Source organism: Schistocerca piceifrons, chromosome 8 (genome assembly GCF_021461385.2).
Source record: "Schistocerca piceifrons isolate TAMUIC-IGC-003096 chromosome 8, iqSchPice1.1, whole genome shotgun sequence".
Taxonomy (NCBI): Eukaryota; Metazoa; Arthropoda; class Insecta; order Orthoptera; family Acrididae; genus Schistocerca; species Schistocerca piceifrons.
In genome coordinates this window covers 317,433,341-317,450,725 of record NC_060145.1, presented here as the reverse complement: position 1 = coordinate 317,450,725, position 17,385 = coordinate 317,433,341, and the positions used below count along the sequence as shown (strand labels likewise).

General features: G+C 38.3%; 1 protein-coding gene across 1 annotated transcript in view; it reads left to right on the top strand.

The window, feature by feature from the left end:
- Nucleotides 1-5,863: 5,863 nt before the first annotated feature.
- Nucleotides 5,864-17,385, top strand: part of LOC124711487 (AP-1 complex subunit beta-1) — a 54,211-nt gene continuing 42,689 nt past the window's right edge. The window contains exons 1-5 of the mRNA XM_047241596.1: nt 5,864-5,981; nt 6,369-6,485; nt 6,559-6,729; nt 14,409-14,654; nt 14,771-14,964. Of these exons, the coding sequence (XP_047097552.1) occupies nt 6,378-6,485; nt 6,559-6,729; nt 14,409-14,654; nt 14,771-14,964 (719 nt within the window). The 5' untranslated portion in view covers nt 5,864-5,981; nt 6,369-6,377. The remainder of the gene's footprint in view (nt 5,982-6,368; nt 6,486-6,558; nt 6,730-14,408; nt 14,655-14,770; nt 14,965-17,385) is intronic.

The window sequence follows — 17,385 nt, the reverse complement described above, 5'->3', positions numbered from 1 at the left end:
GGCATGCGGGAGGCCGGGTGGACGTACCGCCGAATTGCTCAACACGTGGGGCGTGAGGTCTCCACAGTACATCGATGTTGTCGCTAGTGGTCGGCGGAAGGTGCACGTGCCCGTCGACCTGGGACCGGACCGCAGCGACGCACGGATGCACGCCAAGACCGTAGGATCCTACGCAGTGCCGTAGGGGACCGCACCGCCACTTCCCAGCAAATTAGGGACACTGTTGCTCCTGGGGTATCGGCGAGGACCATTCGGAACCGTCTCCATGAAGCTGGGCTACGGTCCCGCACACCGTTAGGCCGTCTTCCGCTCACGCCCCAACATCGTGCAGCCCGCCTCCAGTGGTGTCGCGACAGGCGTGAATGGAGGGACGAATGGAGACGTGTCGTCTTCAGCGATGAGAGTCGCTTCTGCCTTGGTGCCAATGATGGTCGTATGCGTGTTTGGCGCCGTGCAGGTGAGCGCCACAATCAGGACTGCATACGACCGAGGCACACAGGGCCAACTCCCGGCATCATGGTGTGGGGAGCGATCTCCTACACTGGCCGTACACCACTGCTGAGCGTCGAGGGGACACTGAATAGTGCACGGTACATCCAAACCGTCATCGAACCCATCGTTCTACCATTCCTAGACCGGCAGGGGAACTTGCTGTTCCAACAGGACAATGCGCGTCCGCATGTATCCCGTGCCACCCAACGTGCTCTAGAAGGTGTAAGTCAGCTACCCTGGCCAGCAAGATCTCCGGATCTGTCCTCCATTGTGCATGTTTGGGACTGGATGAAGCGTCGTCTCACGCGGTCTGCACGTCCAGCACAAACGCTGGTCCAACTGAGGCGCCAGGTGGAAATGGCATGCCAAGCCGTTCCACAGGACTACATCCAGCATCTCTACGATCGTCTCCATGGGAGAATAGCAGCCTGCATTGCTGCGAAAGGTGGATATACACTGTACTAGTGCCGACATTGTGCATGCTCTGTTGCCTGTGTCTATGGGCCTGTGGTTCTGTCAGTGTGATCATGTGATGTATCTGACCCCAGGAATGTGTTAATAAAGTTTCCCCTTCCTGGGACAATGAATTCACGGTGTTCTTATTTCAATTTCCAGGAGTGTACATTTGAGATTGTCACAAAAATGCTTCCAAAGTGTTCAATAACTAGTTGGTTTCATTGATGACTTTTTCATTTATTTTTGTACATAATAATAATTGTGTAACATAATAACAAAAATTCTATGTAATTTTTCATTTGATCTGTGGATTTAACTTACAGTAGTGTAATGTATATTTCACTAAAATTTTATATCTTAGAAATTCGAGCTACTAGGCCTAAACAAAGGCCAGAATAAAATTTAAGGCAAAGAATTCATTTGAAATCAGCTCCAAACACCCCAGTATCAAAACAGCTATTTGCCTATGTTATTATCATTAACTTATTGATTAATTAAATAAACAAATACATTCACCTTCATTTAGGAACATAACACTTTTTTTGAAGATATAAAGTGTAAAGTTGTATCCTGCACAATATCTTCAGATAACCATTTAGCACACAGTCTTTTCATAGCCACTTACATACGGTTGACAGTCACAAAAAGAATCCTAAACGATTTTATCAAAATATTTTGTTTTAAGTAACTCAGCACTACACCAAAAGAGATGATCCAGTAAATGTATGTTCTTTGCCCTAAAATCTCTTATTTCTTTTTCTTTCATTCCTAATAGTTGGTAAAAATGAGCATTGTCACATTTACAACACTGTTTCTTTTTATAGTTGTTATTTTCTCTATTAGTAGCTTCTTCATTGGTTAATCATATGTTTACCTGTAAGTTCTCTTCTATGAGGATTGCCCACAAAGTAATTCATCACATTTTTTCTTCAACAATTCTTTATATAACATAATGAGAATTACACACACAAAACAATGGCATTTTATCTATTTATCCACATAATCTCCATCCTGTTCTATGGCCTAGCTCCAGTGTGAAACTAGGGTGTGCATGCCTTGTTGGTATCAATCCTTGTGCTGGGGGTGGAGCCAGTGCTTCACTGTGTGAAGCATCTCCTCATCATTCTCAAAATGTCTTCCATGAATGGCATAATGGCCCAAACAAGTGGAAGTCAGAGGGGGCTGCAAGATGTATGGTGTGACAGCTGTGGATGGTCTCCACCTTCTGATGACCTCACTCTCCATGCCCAGCGACTAACTGTACTGACTGTACTTCTGTCAACAGTAGATGCTCCATGGACTTTGCACAAGCGTTTGTGAATATTCCCCACAGTTTCTTCCTCTGCAGTGGGAAATTCAATGACAGCTACGCTATCTGTCAGAAGAGACAGAAACTTGGCACACTCATTTAGAAGACTTCAAATAATACATACATAACGTTTTGCATTCGTAGCGTTGTTTTCGGTTGAGGAAAAAAAAATGCGGTGCATTGCTTTCTGGGCAGCCCTCGTATTTCTTTAGGATGACTTCGTTTTTGTGGCCAATTTTTTGTCGATGTGAGTCTCACTGTTATCCCCTAAATCAGTCCTGGAGAATAGGAACACAGAGCTGGGACAGCATTAGGCTTCACCTCGCATTTTGGAGAAAGATACAAAACGGCAAATTCCAAATCTCTTTCATAATCCAAGTCAGCAAAATATGTTCAGCTCACAATCAGTAGTCACTGCAAACAAATCAACACACTTACAAGCATTTATATATTTTTGTTTCGTCTCATTGCTATTAGAAAATATGTGAAACTTGATTCCTAACTTTTTTCGTTGTCTGCAGTGGTTAGTACAAGACGCCATTGCAGTGGAAATCATAATTTTTCACTAATGATTGTTCTCAAAATCCCATGAGAAACTGATAATTGTGGTTAATCCTCAATCGCCTTAAGAACTCACATTCAGGTTAATAACCTAGCATTCATTTACCATTACGGTGACAGCACAATAGCTTATGGCAGCATAGGACTACGGTGTCAGAGGTAGCTGTGAAGTCAGTGTCAAGGCCAATTCACAGTGGCTGTCACATCAAATTACATCATGGCACTACCACGTCAGGGTGTATACCCACTGTCTGTCAAGTCAGGTCACGTCAGTTTGCTTAGTGTAGTACTGAACAGTGAAAGAAAGGCTATGAGTTATCATCCATGTTACAAAAATTCAGTAAAACACCGGAATTGAGGAACTAACAACGATAAAGTTTATTAATGGCCAAAGCAAACTTCATAGTGTATGTTCTTGATCAGTTTCGTGTGGTAAAGTACTAAGAAGCTAAACAACATTTCAAAACATCGACCTTCCATTGCTAGCAAACAATATTTATTATAGATACCTTACATAACTAATAATATTATAAAAAACTATATTTTTCTTCTTTTTTAGAGCCCCCTTCTTCACTTAAAATATTAACTTACTGCAAATTTCTTCATCAGTTTGTGATCTTATTGATATACAGAGTGGGCATCATCTCTGTTCTGTTTCTGTAAAACCTATATAATGTTTCGCTTTCAGGTACCTTACCTCTCTTGTGGAAGAATACTTAATGGAAAAAATATCCAGTTCATCGTTAAAATATTACTTACTGCAAATTTCTTTATCAGTTTGTGATCTTATTGATATACAGAGTGCGCATCACCTCTGTTCTGTTTCTGTGAAACCTATATAATATTTCGCTTTCAGGTGCCTTACCTCTCTTGTGGAAGAATACTTAATGGAAAAAATATCCAGTTAATCGTGAAACATTTACAAGTTGCCACTAAAACAAAACACACCAACAAGAGTAAACTCGTTGTTTCATTTCATATCAGTAAGTAACAGTCACGGTAAACCCTAACCTAAAAGGTTCGCATTTATAGTGAAACATAATAATAAAATAAAGATTAAGAAGAAACTAAAGCACGAAGTCCGGTACTATTATATGAGCGAGAGAGGCGAAAATACAGTAGGTTAACTTCCGATTTTAGCAGACGATGACAACGTCAAAACTTTCTTCCCGAGACACCTGAGGTGAAGTGATGGACCACTGGTGGCCTGTGTGAATGCTGCCATTTGAAATGCGCTGCTGAATGATTTGATATGACGTGAGGTGACATGACGACCACTGTGAATTGGCCTTCGCTGCTTGCTACTACACACATACCCTGCGACACATACTGTGTATTCTAGTAACGACGCAATTTTTCTTCCTGCATTTCCATCCATATTGATATTCGGACAGTAAAAAAACTCTCCTAGCTTTTGGGACTATTACTTCCTTTCAGGGAGAAAAGTGGGATATGTTAGAAAGGAGAAGCATTTCATTCAGACTCCAGGATGAGAGGAGACCCACCTATTGTAAGGACAAAGAGAAAACGAAGAAGATATGGAAGGTGTCAGTCCATGAGACACATAATGCATAGCTTCCCCACTAAAATCTGTTGCCATTTCTGAGCAAGAATGAAAACAAAGTTTGATATTGTAGGGGCCCAGCATCTGCAACAAGTGAACATGAAATGGTTTTTCATGAAGACATTAGTGCAGAATGCTCCCTTTTCTCTATTGGAGGTTCTGCATTACAAACCTACACTATGCTGCGAATTATGAATCAATTCTTGACGTTATCCTCTATCGACTGATAAGTTTTTTCATGCTTAGTCTCTTGCAGTTGTTGTCCACTTGCGTTCTGTAGCGTCTATATGAGTGGCCCCACATTCAGCGAATTTATTGTCACACTAATATTTGCATCATAGCATTTTGTTACATTCAAATCTGCACCAAGTACTTCATGAGATAGCTTAGATACAAGCACAAGTCTGTATGCCCTTATATGTTGCTAAATTTCTACTGCCACTGTGCCGACTTTGTGATGAGGAAGTATTTTTTTAAAAAAATAAGCACTGAATGTAAAATATAAACCTAGTTCTATAATTTGCAACTGAACCATGTGGATTTTCAAGAATTTCAGGTCGTTTCAGGGCGTTGGTTTTTGGAACTCAAGTTGTTGTGTCTTCAAAGTTTGTTTGTTCAAGACATAATACAAAAGAAAGCCTGTTATTGTGTTGTGTTGTAGAACTAGCTCCAACTTGCCATTAGGAGAGACCTGTTGATACAGTTGTTGTTTTCTTAACACCAGAAGTCTCAATATTATATTGCTGCTCTCACTCTTCAGTGACTTGATAGCTTAAGTTTATCTATACTAACAAGGTGTGCCTGCTACTTTTCTTGTCTTGAACGTCAGCTTTTGCTACTCTTACATGCTACTATTGTCACAAATAATGTAATACAGTTGCACTTACATAGTTAATGGGGTGAAGGGAAATGTCACTGCCTTTTGAAGAAGCTGCATCCTTGGTGCCATCGACGGTTATCACCATAAAGAGTAACAAAACACTTCGAAATGCTGTTTCCGAAATCTGCATCGCTCTGGAGAGAAATATTTATTTTATGTATACAATATATTCCAGCTAATTTTCTCGGCAGTCTTATCTTTAAGATTTTTTCTAGCTTGTATTAGAAGCTTTCATTGACGTATCATACATTACTTTTCGTCCCTTGCACTTTCGCTAACACGCCAGTTGCACTGTAACACAGAAATGAAACTAACGTATCTGTCGCGTACCTAGGGTGATAACGTCATACATAGAGCTGAAAGATTATCACTAATATGATCTGATTTGTCGAGATCGTGGTAGGAGAAAGCTTTTAAAATATGCAAGAGCAATGCGGGTGTGTACCTTGACACCAATATTCCCTAGCTGTCGGCTAATTGGTGTTTGCGAACTTTCAGTGTTTCGTGATTGACGGTGATAAACAAATTCCGTTGGATGACAGACATAGGAATATTGCAACTAGAAATAAAAAATCACAATAAACTTCTAAGAGTGGTGTAATTTTTGCTCAAAATGTACTTCGATAACACCTGTTCGATACGAAATTGTTTTGGCTGTCAAAAGGTGTATCTTTGACTGCCAGTGTGTGGGGTGGGAACTTGTCAAGTGAGGGAACTAGGTAAGTTATTCTTCATTTGCTTTTTGATAGATTATTGTATTGTATGTTGGTTGTTGCGTCGGTTTCTTGTCTGCTGAATTTGCCGTTCTGAAGTTTCCGAAGTTTTGGTCCTATTTCGAAAGATGCTTCCTCACGTTGGGCCTAATGTAGGTTATGGTTGCAGGGCCACTCCAACAGCAAATACTTATAATGTTGTTTAGTATTGTAAAGAACAGAATATAGCGCAAGACAATTCAAGGCGCTGTAATTTTTGTTTACAACATTGTGAAACGATGCAATCAATCGTAACAGGCGTACTCATCAAATCATAGTTTTCGTTAGCCTATTCCGGCTGTTGTTCGGAAGTATTTCAAATATAGTGTAATATTATTTTTCATTTTCTTTCAGCATCCAGCCATGACTGACTCAAAGTATTTTACCACAACAAAAAAGGGTGAAATATTTGAACTGAAATCTGAACTTAACAATGATAAGAAAGAGAAGAAGCGGGAAGCTGTTAAAAAAGTACGTATCCGCCCTCCAATCAGTTTTTGAACACAGTTCTTTCAACACTCTTGACACTGATTTCTCTGTGCAGGTTATTGCTTCAATGACAGTAGGAAAAGATGTTTCTGCTTTATTTCCTGATGTCGTTAATTGTATGCAGACCGACAATCTCGAACTGAAGAAACTAGTGTATTTATATTTGATGAACTACGCGAAGAGTCAGCCTGACATGGCAATAATGGCAGTAAACACTTTCGTAAAGGTGAGTTTCATATGTTCCCCATGGCTTTACTTACACAGACGACAATAATAAGACGTGACAGTATTTAGAATTACGTTAGTTGTGGTCATTCATAATATACTGCTGTAGAAGGGACGGTGGATTGCCATAGCAGTCGGAGAATTGTTTTAGTGGACTAATTATTGTTGGTTAGATTTGCGTTATGAGATTAACAGTTAATACAACTGAAATAAATATTCAGATGAAATAAGTGCTATAGAGCAGTATCAACTTGTGCTTTCTGGGCATAGGTCCTCAGTTCCGACAAGGGTGGTGGCGGGGGGGGGGGGGTTGTGTGTGTGTGTGTGTGTGTGTGTGTGTGTGTGTGTGTGTGAGAGAGAGAGAGAGAGAGAGAGAGAGAGAGAGAGAGAGAATCATTACGGAAACGTAAGATTCCAACCGTCTGCTTCGACCCATGACAAAGGTGACAGATTTTTAGCTTCCAGTGTATACAATATGGCGACCCTAACTTCACCACCCTCGGCCACCGCGCCGTTTGTCAACTTATTTTGCGCATATAATGCATATACGCGCGAACAGAAATAGACATGCGAGTATTTCACTCGAGCAATAAAATGAAACTAATGGGACAACCGCGGGAAGTAAATGGTTCGGGGAGGGCAGAGATAAATACACAATACAAAACGAATATTATCCGCAAGTCAAACATAAAGTTAATAACATACGATGTAACACTAAAAGCATGAATAGTGCAAGAATCTTAAATTTCACTTGATCTATGTAGGCCTAATGAAACCCTTGATACCTGATAAACCAATACGCACAACTCCAAAACGTGGTATTGCAAAGTTCCCTTCACCTCAAACGAAGCTGACTGTACCAAAATACAAAATCCCCCAGATTTACTAGGACAATTAAAATAAAATCAAAAAAACTATACACGAAAACAAACCGGCCACAAATACTTCATTAAAACGAAACAAAGCAAAATAATTACCAACCATAGCCACTGCCGAATGGAACTGGGTTGGCTAACTACAGAGAGAGAGAGAGAGAGAGAGAGTCTAACATTTAAAAGAAAAACAGTTCTCAGAAAACAAAGCAACTCAAAAATGTAAAGGTGACCACTAACAAAAAGTAATTTATAAGTAAAACAGTCTTGCTGATGGCAACCTAGATCTCTCAAGAGGACTGAGGCACTGCTCATATACAGGTCCATAACCCAAGAAGCTGGGGATTTTGTGAACATCATACTCATTGTACAAAACACCTCACATAGTTGGCAATTGAGCCGAGTCACTTCGAAAACCTCATCTTCATTTCATCAACCAATGTAACTGAGTGAATAACTATCAGATTTTTCCCATCATATCCATCTCTAACAGAGAACAAGAAAACATTACATTTTGGTCCAAGAAAAACAATCAACACTAATTGTACCTAACACAAATATGAACACACAAACCTCCAAAACGATAAATCACATTAACTCATTGGTGACACAGCACACACATCCAACTACTGCTACTTCAAAAATGATTACACAGTCAAATGACTGAATACCACACAACATCTTCAAATATGAACTCCCACTACAAGAGCACACCAACAAATATAGCATGCCATCTACAGACACGACCGCTCAGCAACACTGTGCAACAATGATGTCACAACACAATATGCTTAATGTAATACCTTGGGTCAGAACAGACAGTTGGAATCGGACTTTTCCATTGACCCAAGAAAACTATTGCTATATGATCAAAGTTGTTTATTCTTATGGCACCCTTCTTGTGAGGTAAAGCACAAATATAAACTGTCTGTAGTAGTTAGAAATTTTTGTCCATATAGAGAGGTACTCACAGGAATTGTGTTCAGGAGAATGCATATTAAAATTGCCATCAAGTCTTTGAGATTTAGGCTTACCATGGTTTTGTTTCCATCAGTTGTTTCTGGCATATGCCAGAATGTTTACCTAGGGAAGAATACAGCTGATTTCCTTTCCTATATTGCCCCACTCATTGTATGTGTTTCATCTCTGCGATACTGTGAGTTTTAAATTCTTATCTTTGCTGTCCTTTGTTCCAAGCTTTGTGTCTGATGTTCTCATTTTGTATAACTTGGAGCACAATGTATCACCTAAGCGCCATTTGTTCTTCATACCCAGCAACAGCTACTACTTTGTGGGGCTAGTAATATTAGATATTTCATTTCTGTTTCTATATTTCAATATTTGAAGCAGTATTTCAGTATGAGTGACCTTAGGGGAATAAAAGATGTACTCACATATGTAATTGCTGTGAAAAAACATTGTTACTGTTTTGTGTTAACCCTATATTTTATCTTCTACTCTTTAGTGTGTGTGTGTGTGTGGGGGGGGGGGGGGGGGGCATTGAGTTTCTGTCTGTGTGTAGCCAGTGTAAGTGCGAGTTGGTCAATACCAATTTGAGGTCACTTTGGGTATCTACTAGCCAACAATTTTGAATTGTCAGGTTTCTTGGTCATACGAGTCATCCATTTGTGCTATATGACCAACAAATTTCCCACATCTTCTCTGTGCAATTCAGGTCAACTGCAAGAAGCAAATACAATTGGAACTTTTGTGCATCCAGATTTTGAACAGAAGTCTATAACTAAGGCAGTATATTCAAAATTTTTGAGTGTGTTCATTGATGAGAGACTGAATTGGAAGAAATATGTTAATGATCTGTTGAAGTGTTGTTCACCTACTTTTGCTGCTGTGGTTATTGCAAATTTTAGTGATAAACACACCAGTAAATTAATTTACTAAGCCTATTTTGATTCACTGCTCTCGTATGGCATATTTTGGGGTAATTTCTCATTAAGGAAAAAAATATTAATTGCACAGAAGTGTGGAATTGGAATAATAGTTGTGTCCACCCCAGATCATATTGCAGACATTTATTTAAGGAAGTGTATTTGCTTAAGAGATTCGTCATTAACCCTTGAGCCTATGTATGAAGTGCACCACGTACAAATAACATTGTCTTGTACAGTTTCATTGTTTTACAGTTGGGAGTGCATGCCTGTTCCTTCATTATTGCATCAGCTAACACAGTGCTAAGTTGTGCTGTCATGCACCCAAGAGAGCAGCAGTAATATAAAATAAACAGTGTGCTAGGTGGTCAAAAAATTTAAATTTCTGCTAGTGGCATAAGCCCCAATGAGACTGTTCTCGAAGAGATAATTAGCAATGTTGTTAGTGTATGGCAACACTTGTGCTCAACAATACAATGACATAATGCATTTTATTATTGTTTAATTGAACTGTGATTTAGCTTTAATAATGTAAGTTTATTTTATTCTTAGTTAATTACGATTAAACTGTTACTTTCCTCATGCATGTTTACCTTTGTAACATAAAGACAACTATTGTTTACATGTGTACAAAGGCCGGCCGCGGTGGCCGTGCGGTTCTAGGCGCTCCAGTCCGGAGCCGCGCTGCTGCTACGGTCGCAGGTTCGAATCCTGCCTCGGGCATGGGTGTGTGTGATGTCCTTAGGTTAGTTAGGTTTAAGTAGTTCTAAGTTCTAGGGGACTAATGACCACAGCAGTTGAGTCCCATAGTGCTCAGAGCCATTTTGTGTACAAAGTATGCCGCGTGCCGACTTGTGCTATAACCAATGGCACACACGCTCTAGGGGTAGTAACCCATCCCAGTTCAATAGCGCAACAGCAATATGCATAGCTAAAACACTAGGAGAAAGGCTGATTGTCACTATTCTGGGTTAAATCTAACTTTGGACCTGAAAGGCGTGAATTATGTTGCCACAGAAGTCTTTGCTCACTTACCAAATAGCATCAAAAGTCTGACAGATACCGAACAGTATTGAAAAACAAATTTAAAGAATTTCTGAACGACAACTACTCCTACACAATTAATGAATTTTTACATATAATTTAATAATTTCACAATTATTTAAAAAAATTTCATGTAAAGAAACCTGTTGTTAACCTGACACATTCCACATCATTACGAAGTGTCCTATTCATGATCTGTGGAACAAGTATAAACCTGATATAATGTAAATACCATCCTGAATGTTGGGTCCAAATATTTTTCTCATTATGTTATTTTGTTTTCTTGATGTCTTTGATGTTGATAGTTCATGATGTCTCAGTTGCATGGAGTGTTTCTGTAGGATTGACTGAATGGTGGTGACAAATTTTGGCGTTGATGGGCAGCCATATCTTGTTGTAAATATTCAAAGTAGTTGTGTAGGCCTTCGCAACTTTTCTGCACACAATTTGGTAGCTACCTTTTTGTTGCTAGTGTTTCCAGTAACTTCGTGTAGACACTTCTAATGATTAAACGTGATTTTCACACGTCTGTTAATATGCTGAAATAAAAAAATAGTTTGCCAGCATTCTCAAATCATTATTATGGAATGTGGGTGGATTGAAGATCAGTGTTTGTTGGAAGATTGTGTATATTCAGTGTATAATACTTACGTGTGCGTGTGTGCGTGTGTGTGTGTGTGTGTGTGTGTGTGTGTGTGTGTGTGTGTGTGTGTGTGTGCAGAAATAGGAAACTGTTACAGTGGTTGTTACTATAATTAAAGAAATAAAGAAAATTAAAATTATACTGTTGTTAGCCTTCTTTTGTGAGAAGTTTGATGTATCATTAGTGTCGTACAAGCAAAGTGAGAGTAAGAAGGAATGATTTACCCATTTCCTGTAGTTTTATGTCTGTGAATTCAGTGTGACCAAAAGTGCAATGCATTCACAATGCTGTATGACATACAACTAGACAGACAGACAGACAGAGAGAGAGAGAGAGAGAGAGAGAGAGAGAGAGAGAGAGATTTGTTGCCTGCTGAGATGATTTACTACTCTGCAAAAGTGACTTGTTCTGTATCATAAGGAGACATGGCCATTGTGATTCAGAGTGTGGAAAGAACTTGCTATGTGTATCACTTCAGTAAGTCAAACAGGTGGTGCAGAGTGTACCAAAATCCTATTCCCCATATGGTGCATATAGATCTTTCTTGCCCAATTCCTTGAAGCACATTTTAAAATGGCAAACAGGACATGGATAATTTACGTCCCATTGGAAACATTCTTCCCAAATATTACATTGTCTTGCACTGTCTGAGCAAAATTTGCACCTGCTGTTGTCTTGAGGTAATAGGCATTTTATAAGGAAGAATGGAAGATTGCAATTAGTTCTGTTGACACTGGGACCATTACAGAGCTGGCATGGGCTTGGACTGGACAATGTTGTAGCAGGAAATTACTTGGGGCTTGTTTGAAAAACCGACTTACCATTCGCCTAAAGTAATTTGATGGTATTGTGAAAGAAAGTAAAGTGGAATGGTTGGAAAGACACCTTGCTAATCCTGAATGTTAACCACTGAGCTGCCTCATTAGGCTCCAGTCATTTGAGGATTAATACTTTGCTGCTATGTTATCTGTGCAGCTCATAAGTCTGAATGCGGAAACAAGTGCTTTCATAAGCTGATAGGTTCTGATATCACTTGTCACATTAGCTCCTTGATACTTTGATGGCTATTCTCCTCATTGTTCCAGTCCAGAACACAGCTTGTCACACAGTACAAAGAAACCTGTAAAATGGAAGACGAGTTAGTATAACGAAATGTGTTATAAGGTACACGCTGAAGATAATATTTAGACTTAATTATCACAGAGTTAAGACAGATTAATAATGAACATGTTTCCTTTTTATTTTTGGATGACTGTTTTGTGAAATGAACAAAGGTAATGGAATACTGAATTTTTGTAAATGGAAGATTCAAAGGGCAGCTGCTCCAGTAAAAAGGTTGAACAACTGCCCACAGCTATTTAGTTTCTAGAATTAGAACTTTTACTTCCAGAACACAATTATGAAATGTGAGGAAGTAATGCAGCAAGATAAATGTGGAGCTTCTTAAGAAGGTACAGTAAGGATAGTTGCAAATTTTAACTGTGTAGCATGGGACTATAGAGATAATGTGTTTTAGTAGCATTCCAGACACACAGTGCACATGCACGTTATGAAAACTGTATTTTGGCATTGACTCCCACTACTTTCCACAAAACTAACAAAAAGCTGTTCAGGCAGTTGTACAGGAACAGCTTCTATTGCTCTAAACTAGCAGTATTGTAGTTGCAATATTTTATGTTTGTTTTTGAACTTTATTGCAGGCAAATCAATGTTTAACATGTGTTTTCAGCAAAAATAATTTCTTAATATTTTTATTAGTCTTACAGTCCCATTTTCTCATTGAAATTGAGGTAAATTCTTTCATAAAGTTAGTTTTTTCTTCCTAATTAGCCTCTAATATTCAATATTTGGGGCATTGAATTATTGAACTTTATGGAATCAGTAATTTTTATAACAAGGAGAAAACATTCAGAACTAAAAAAAGTGTAGTAAAATAGTTATTTAATCCTACAGAACTAATCAACAGTATTGTACTCTGACAGCATATATTAAGAAATGTTGTTTTCTATATATGTTAGGACTTAGAAACTGAGATTCAATTTCTAGTGCATGATGCTAAAAAATATGCATAACTTTGAGTGTGTGAGTGTGTGAGTGTGTGTGTGTGTGTGTGTGTGTGTGTGTGTGAGTGTGTGTGTGTGAGAGTGTAAGATCATAATATTTGCGCTTATGTAGGAAAATACTGTGAACTGCACAATCAAATGTTTTTGACAAGTCACAGAAGAAGCTAATGCTTTTACACAAATGCCTGTTTGGAGACACACAGATGTATGTGGAAATTGCAACGCTACAATCTGTGTAATGGTAGTGGGATAAGTATTGAGTGAAAAACCAACTGACAAAATGTCACATAAATCCACGTATGTAATACCCGAAGTAGATGGTCAGGCCACTAAAACAGTAATGTCACCTAATGATGAGACCAGTCCATCATACCAACATGAGAACTGGAACTTGTGCAGGTCCAAGTGAAGAAAGGGTTTCATTTAGAGTTAAGCTCCCTCGATCTTGTTGCTGTTGTATGTAAGTACTTAAACTTATCTGCAGCCAGGACTATGCATAATAACATGTTGTTTCCAATGTGACAAGCTTGTATATCCAGTATGACATTGGATTATGTTAATCTCTGTGACATTTTGCATGTTCAAGCCTTTAGTGTAATTATAGTTACAGCAAGACTGTTACTAATTTGCACATACTTTCTCCATTTATTGCTATGTTATATCCAGAGGCAGCTCGAGTTGCATTTTGTGAGTTGTATATAGAGGAATTTATGTATGCAATTGCACTCATGACAGAAGTCAACCAACTGTGAGCTGAGTGACAGACTTTGTGCAGATAGTATGTAGCTGTGTTCAAGTCTTTGAAACCATTACTCAATGTAACCTCCGTAGTATTTAAGCTTGAGTTTTCAGCATAATAATCACAAGTTAAATTACACTTTCTGCATACAGATGGAAATGGGATAATACTACAGAGAACATTTACAAAGTCAGAATAACATAAGTGGCCCTTTCTGAAGCTACAGAACCAAACTATATTAAACATATACATGTAATATTCCTCCTTCAAGCTTCCCTAATGATAATCCTTTCTCATAACGTGTTTATTTCTCATATGTTTGGTCTGTAGTGATTTTTAATGTCACTTTCAGAGATTACACTATATAAATAGTGTATGTAATCGAATGTATCAGGACTGAATAGCAACAATGAAACTTTCAACTTTTTTGTAGGATTGTGAAGATCCAAATCCTTTAATCCGTGCCCTGGCTGTTCGAACAATGGGCTGCATTAGAGTTGACAAAATAACTGAATATCTTTGTGAGCCTTTGCGTAAGTGCCTCAAAGATGAAGATCCATATGTTAGAAAAACTGCTGCTGTTTGTGTTGCCAAACTGTATGATATCAATGCCCAGTTGGTTGAAGACCAGGGATTTCTTGATCAGCTGAAAGATCTTCTTTCTGACTCCAATCCTATGGTAAGGATATTCTATTGGCAGCTTTACTATCTGTAGCTAGAAGAATAGAAATTTTTAATACGGAAAATTTTTATTAAAGGACTGTGGACGTAATATGTGTTTACTTAATGGTCTAGGTGGTTGCTAATGCTGTGGCTGCTCTCTCTGAAATAAATGAAGCAAGTGCAAGTGGCTCTCCACTCATTGAAATGAATGCACAGACCATAAACAAACTGTTAACAGCTCTTAATGAATGCACAGAGTGGGGCCAAGTCTTCATTCTAGATTCTCTTGCAAATTACAGTCCAAAGGATGATAGGGAAGCCCAAAGGTTAGTAGAAGCTACATACTGATTATATACGGAGTTTAAGCGTAAAGTAACAGTTGAATTTTATATAATTTTAGTTAAATGTGTGATTCTTGTACTGTTTGAGTGGCAGTAGAGAAGTATTCATTTAACAATAATCATACAATCAAAGAAGTGTTTATTTTACATAAATTATAGAGTATTAAGACTCATCTTTCTCAGTGAGGGGAACTAATATGAAGTTGTCGGGATTCTAGCTGGGTGATTTCACTGAAGTGGAGAACTTTTCAGTGAGTGTCACTCCCATTGTTGATTAAAAGTTCTTATTAAGAGAAGTTCAAAATATAGGATAAAATAGTACAGTAAAACCCTGGTTCTGTGTTCTCTCATTTTACATTATCCCACTTTTTACGTCCATTTTATTGGTCCCAATGAAAGGCCTATTCTCTCAACACAATGCTCTCTCATCATTACCAATTCTGTGTTATAACATTTCTTGTATTTTAAGTTGTTGTTGGTATTACCATGACCTTTAACACTGATTTTCAACAAATTGTTGCAAAACGTGCATCGTATTCCTCCTGAAAATCGGGATTGGAACAAAGCTGTTTCTCGTCCAGTAAACCTCTGAATTGAGTGACCTTATTGTCAGTAACAAGCTCTAGACTTTGGGCCTATTGTTCTCTATTTATGAAGACTGCCAACTGTAATGTTTTAACCAATATGTTGTTAAGATTTATTTACCATAATTTTTAATGATTATCAATAGTAAATCTCACAATATCTTTTTAATGTGGTTTCACAAAAGACTTTCCCTTCTGTGTTTTATTTACACCATTGGACATTATTGGGGTGAAAAGGAAAACTCCCATGCTCGTATGTGTGTCAGCACTCGTTCCCTGCCATTGTGATTATCACAAAGGCGATGGTTGGTTGCTAATACACACAAACACGTGTTTCTTTTGTCGTCATGTCCAATGGTCTAAATAAAACACAGAAACAAGTCTTCCATGAAACCACATTAAAAAGATATTGTGTTCTAATGTGAGACTTTCTTTTAATCAGTCTTCAGACTGGTTTGATGCAGCCTGCCACGAATTCCTCTCCTGTGCCAACCCCTTCATCTCAAAGTTGCACTGGCAATTTTTGCCCCCCACAGCTCCTCCTAGTACCATGAGTTATACCCGATGTCTTAACTGATGTCTTAACTGATGTCTTATCCTGTCCCATCTCCTTTGTCAGTGTTTTCCACATTTGTTTCCTCTCTGATTCTGTGCAGAACCTCCCCATTCCTTACCTAATTTTCAACATTCATCTGTAGCACCACATCCCCTGTCCATGTTTCACTATCATACAATGCTGTGGTCCAAACGTACGTTCTCAGAAATTTTGTCCTCAAATTAAGGCCTATGTTTGATACTAGTAGACATCTATTGACCAGGAATTCCCATTTTGCCAATGCTAGTCTGCTTTTGGTGTTGTCCTTGCTCCAGCCATCATTAGTTATTTTGCTGCCAAGGTAGTAAAATTTCTTACCTTCATTTACATCATGATCATCAATCCTGATGTTAACTTCCTCGTCATTCTCCTTTCTGCTACTTCTCATTACTTTTGTCTTTCTTTGATTTACTCTCAATCTGTCTTCTGTACTCATTAGACTGTTCGTTCCATTCAGCAGATCATGTAATTTTTCACTTTCACTCAGAACAGCAACGTCATCAGTGAATCGTATCATTGATATCCTTTCACCTTGTATTTTAATTCCACTCCTGAACTTTTCTTTTATTTCCATCATTGCTTCTTCATTGTGCAGACTGAACAGTAGGAGCAAAAGACTATATCCCTGTCTTGCACCCTTTTTAATCTGAGCACTTCATTGTTAGTCTTCCACTCTTATTGTTTCCTCGTTGTTCTTGTACAGTTCGTATAATACTCTGTTTCCATACAGCTTTCCCCTATATTTCGGAGAATTTTGAACGTCTTGTAACATTTTTCATTGTAAAGTGTGTTTCCAGGTCTACAAATCCTATGAACGTGTCTTGGTTTTTTATTTAGTCTTGCTTGCAGTATCCACTGCAGCATCAGAATTGCCTCTCTGGTGCCTTGACCTTTTCTAATACCAAACTGATAATTTTCTAACACATCCTAAATTTTCATTCTAAAACTGTGGTAAAAAAAAATTGAATCAAAGTATTTGTTAAAACACAAAAGTTGGCAATTTTCTGTAAACAGAGAACGTATGAAATCTACAGCGTGATATGTTTCCTGTGCTTTTCTGTACCTTATACTTTACTGCATTTTATACTTTTTCAGCTCAGGCTTCTGAAAAGTGCAAAAAGGTGGTTTTACTGTCATTTTATCAGCATAACATCAGCTGAAACTTGTAATACATTCACATTTTTATGGAAATTAGATAAGACCCAGGCTAACAGATTTTAAAATTTC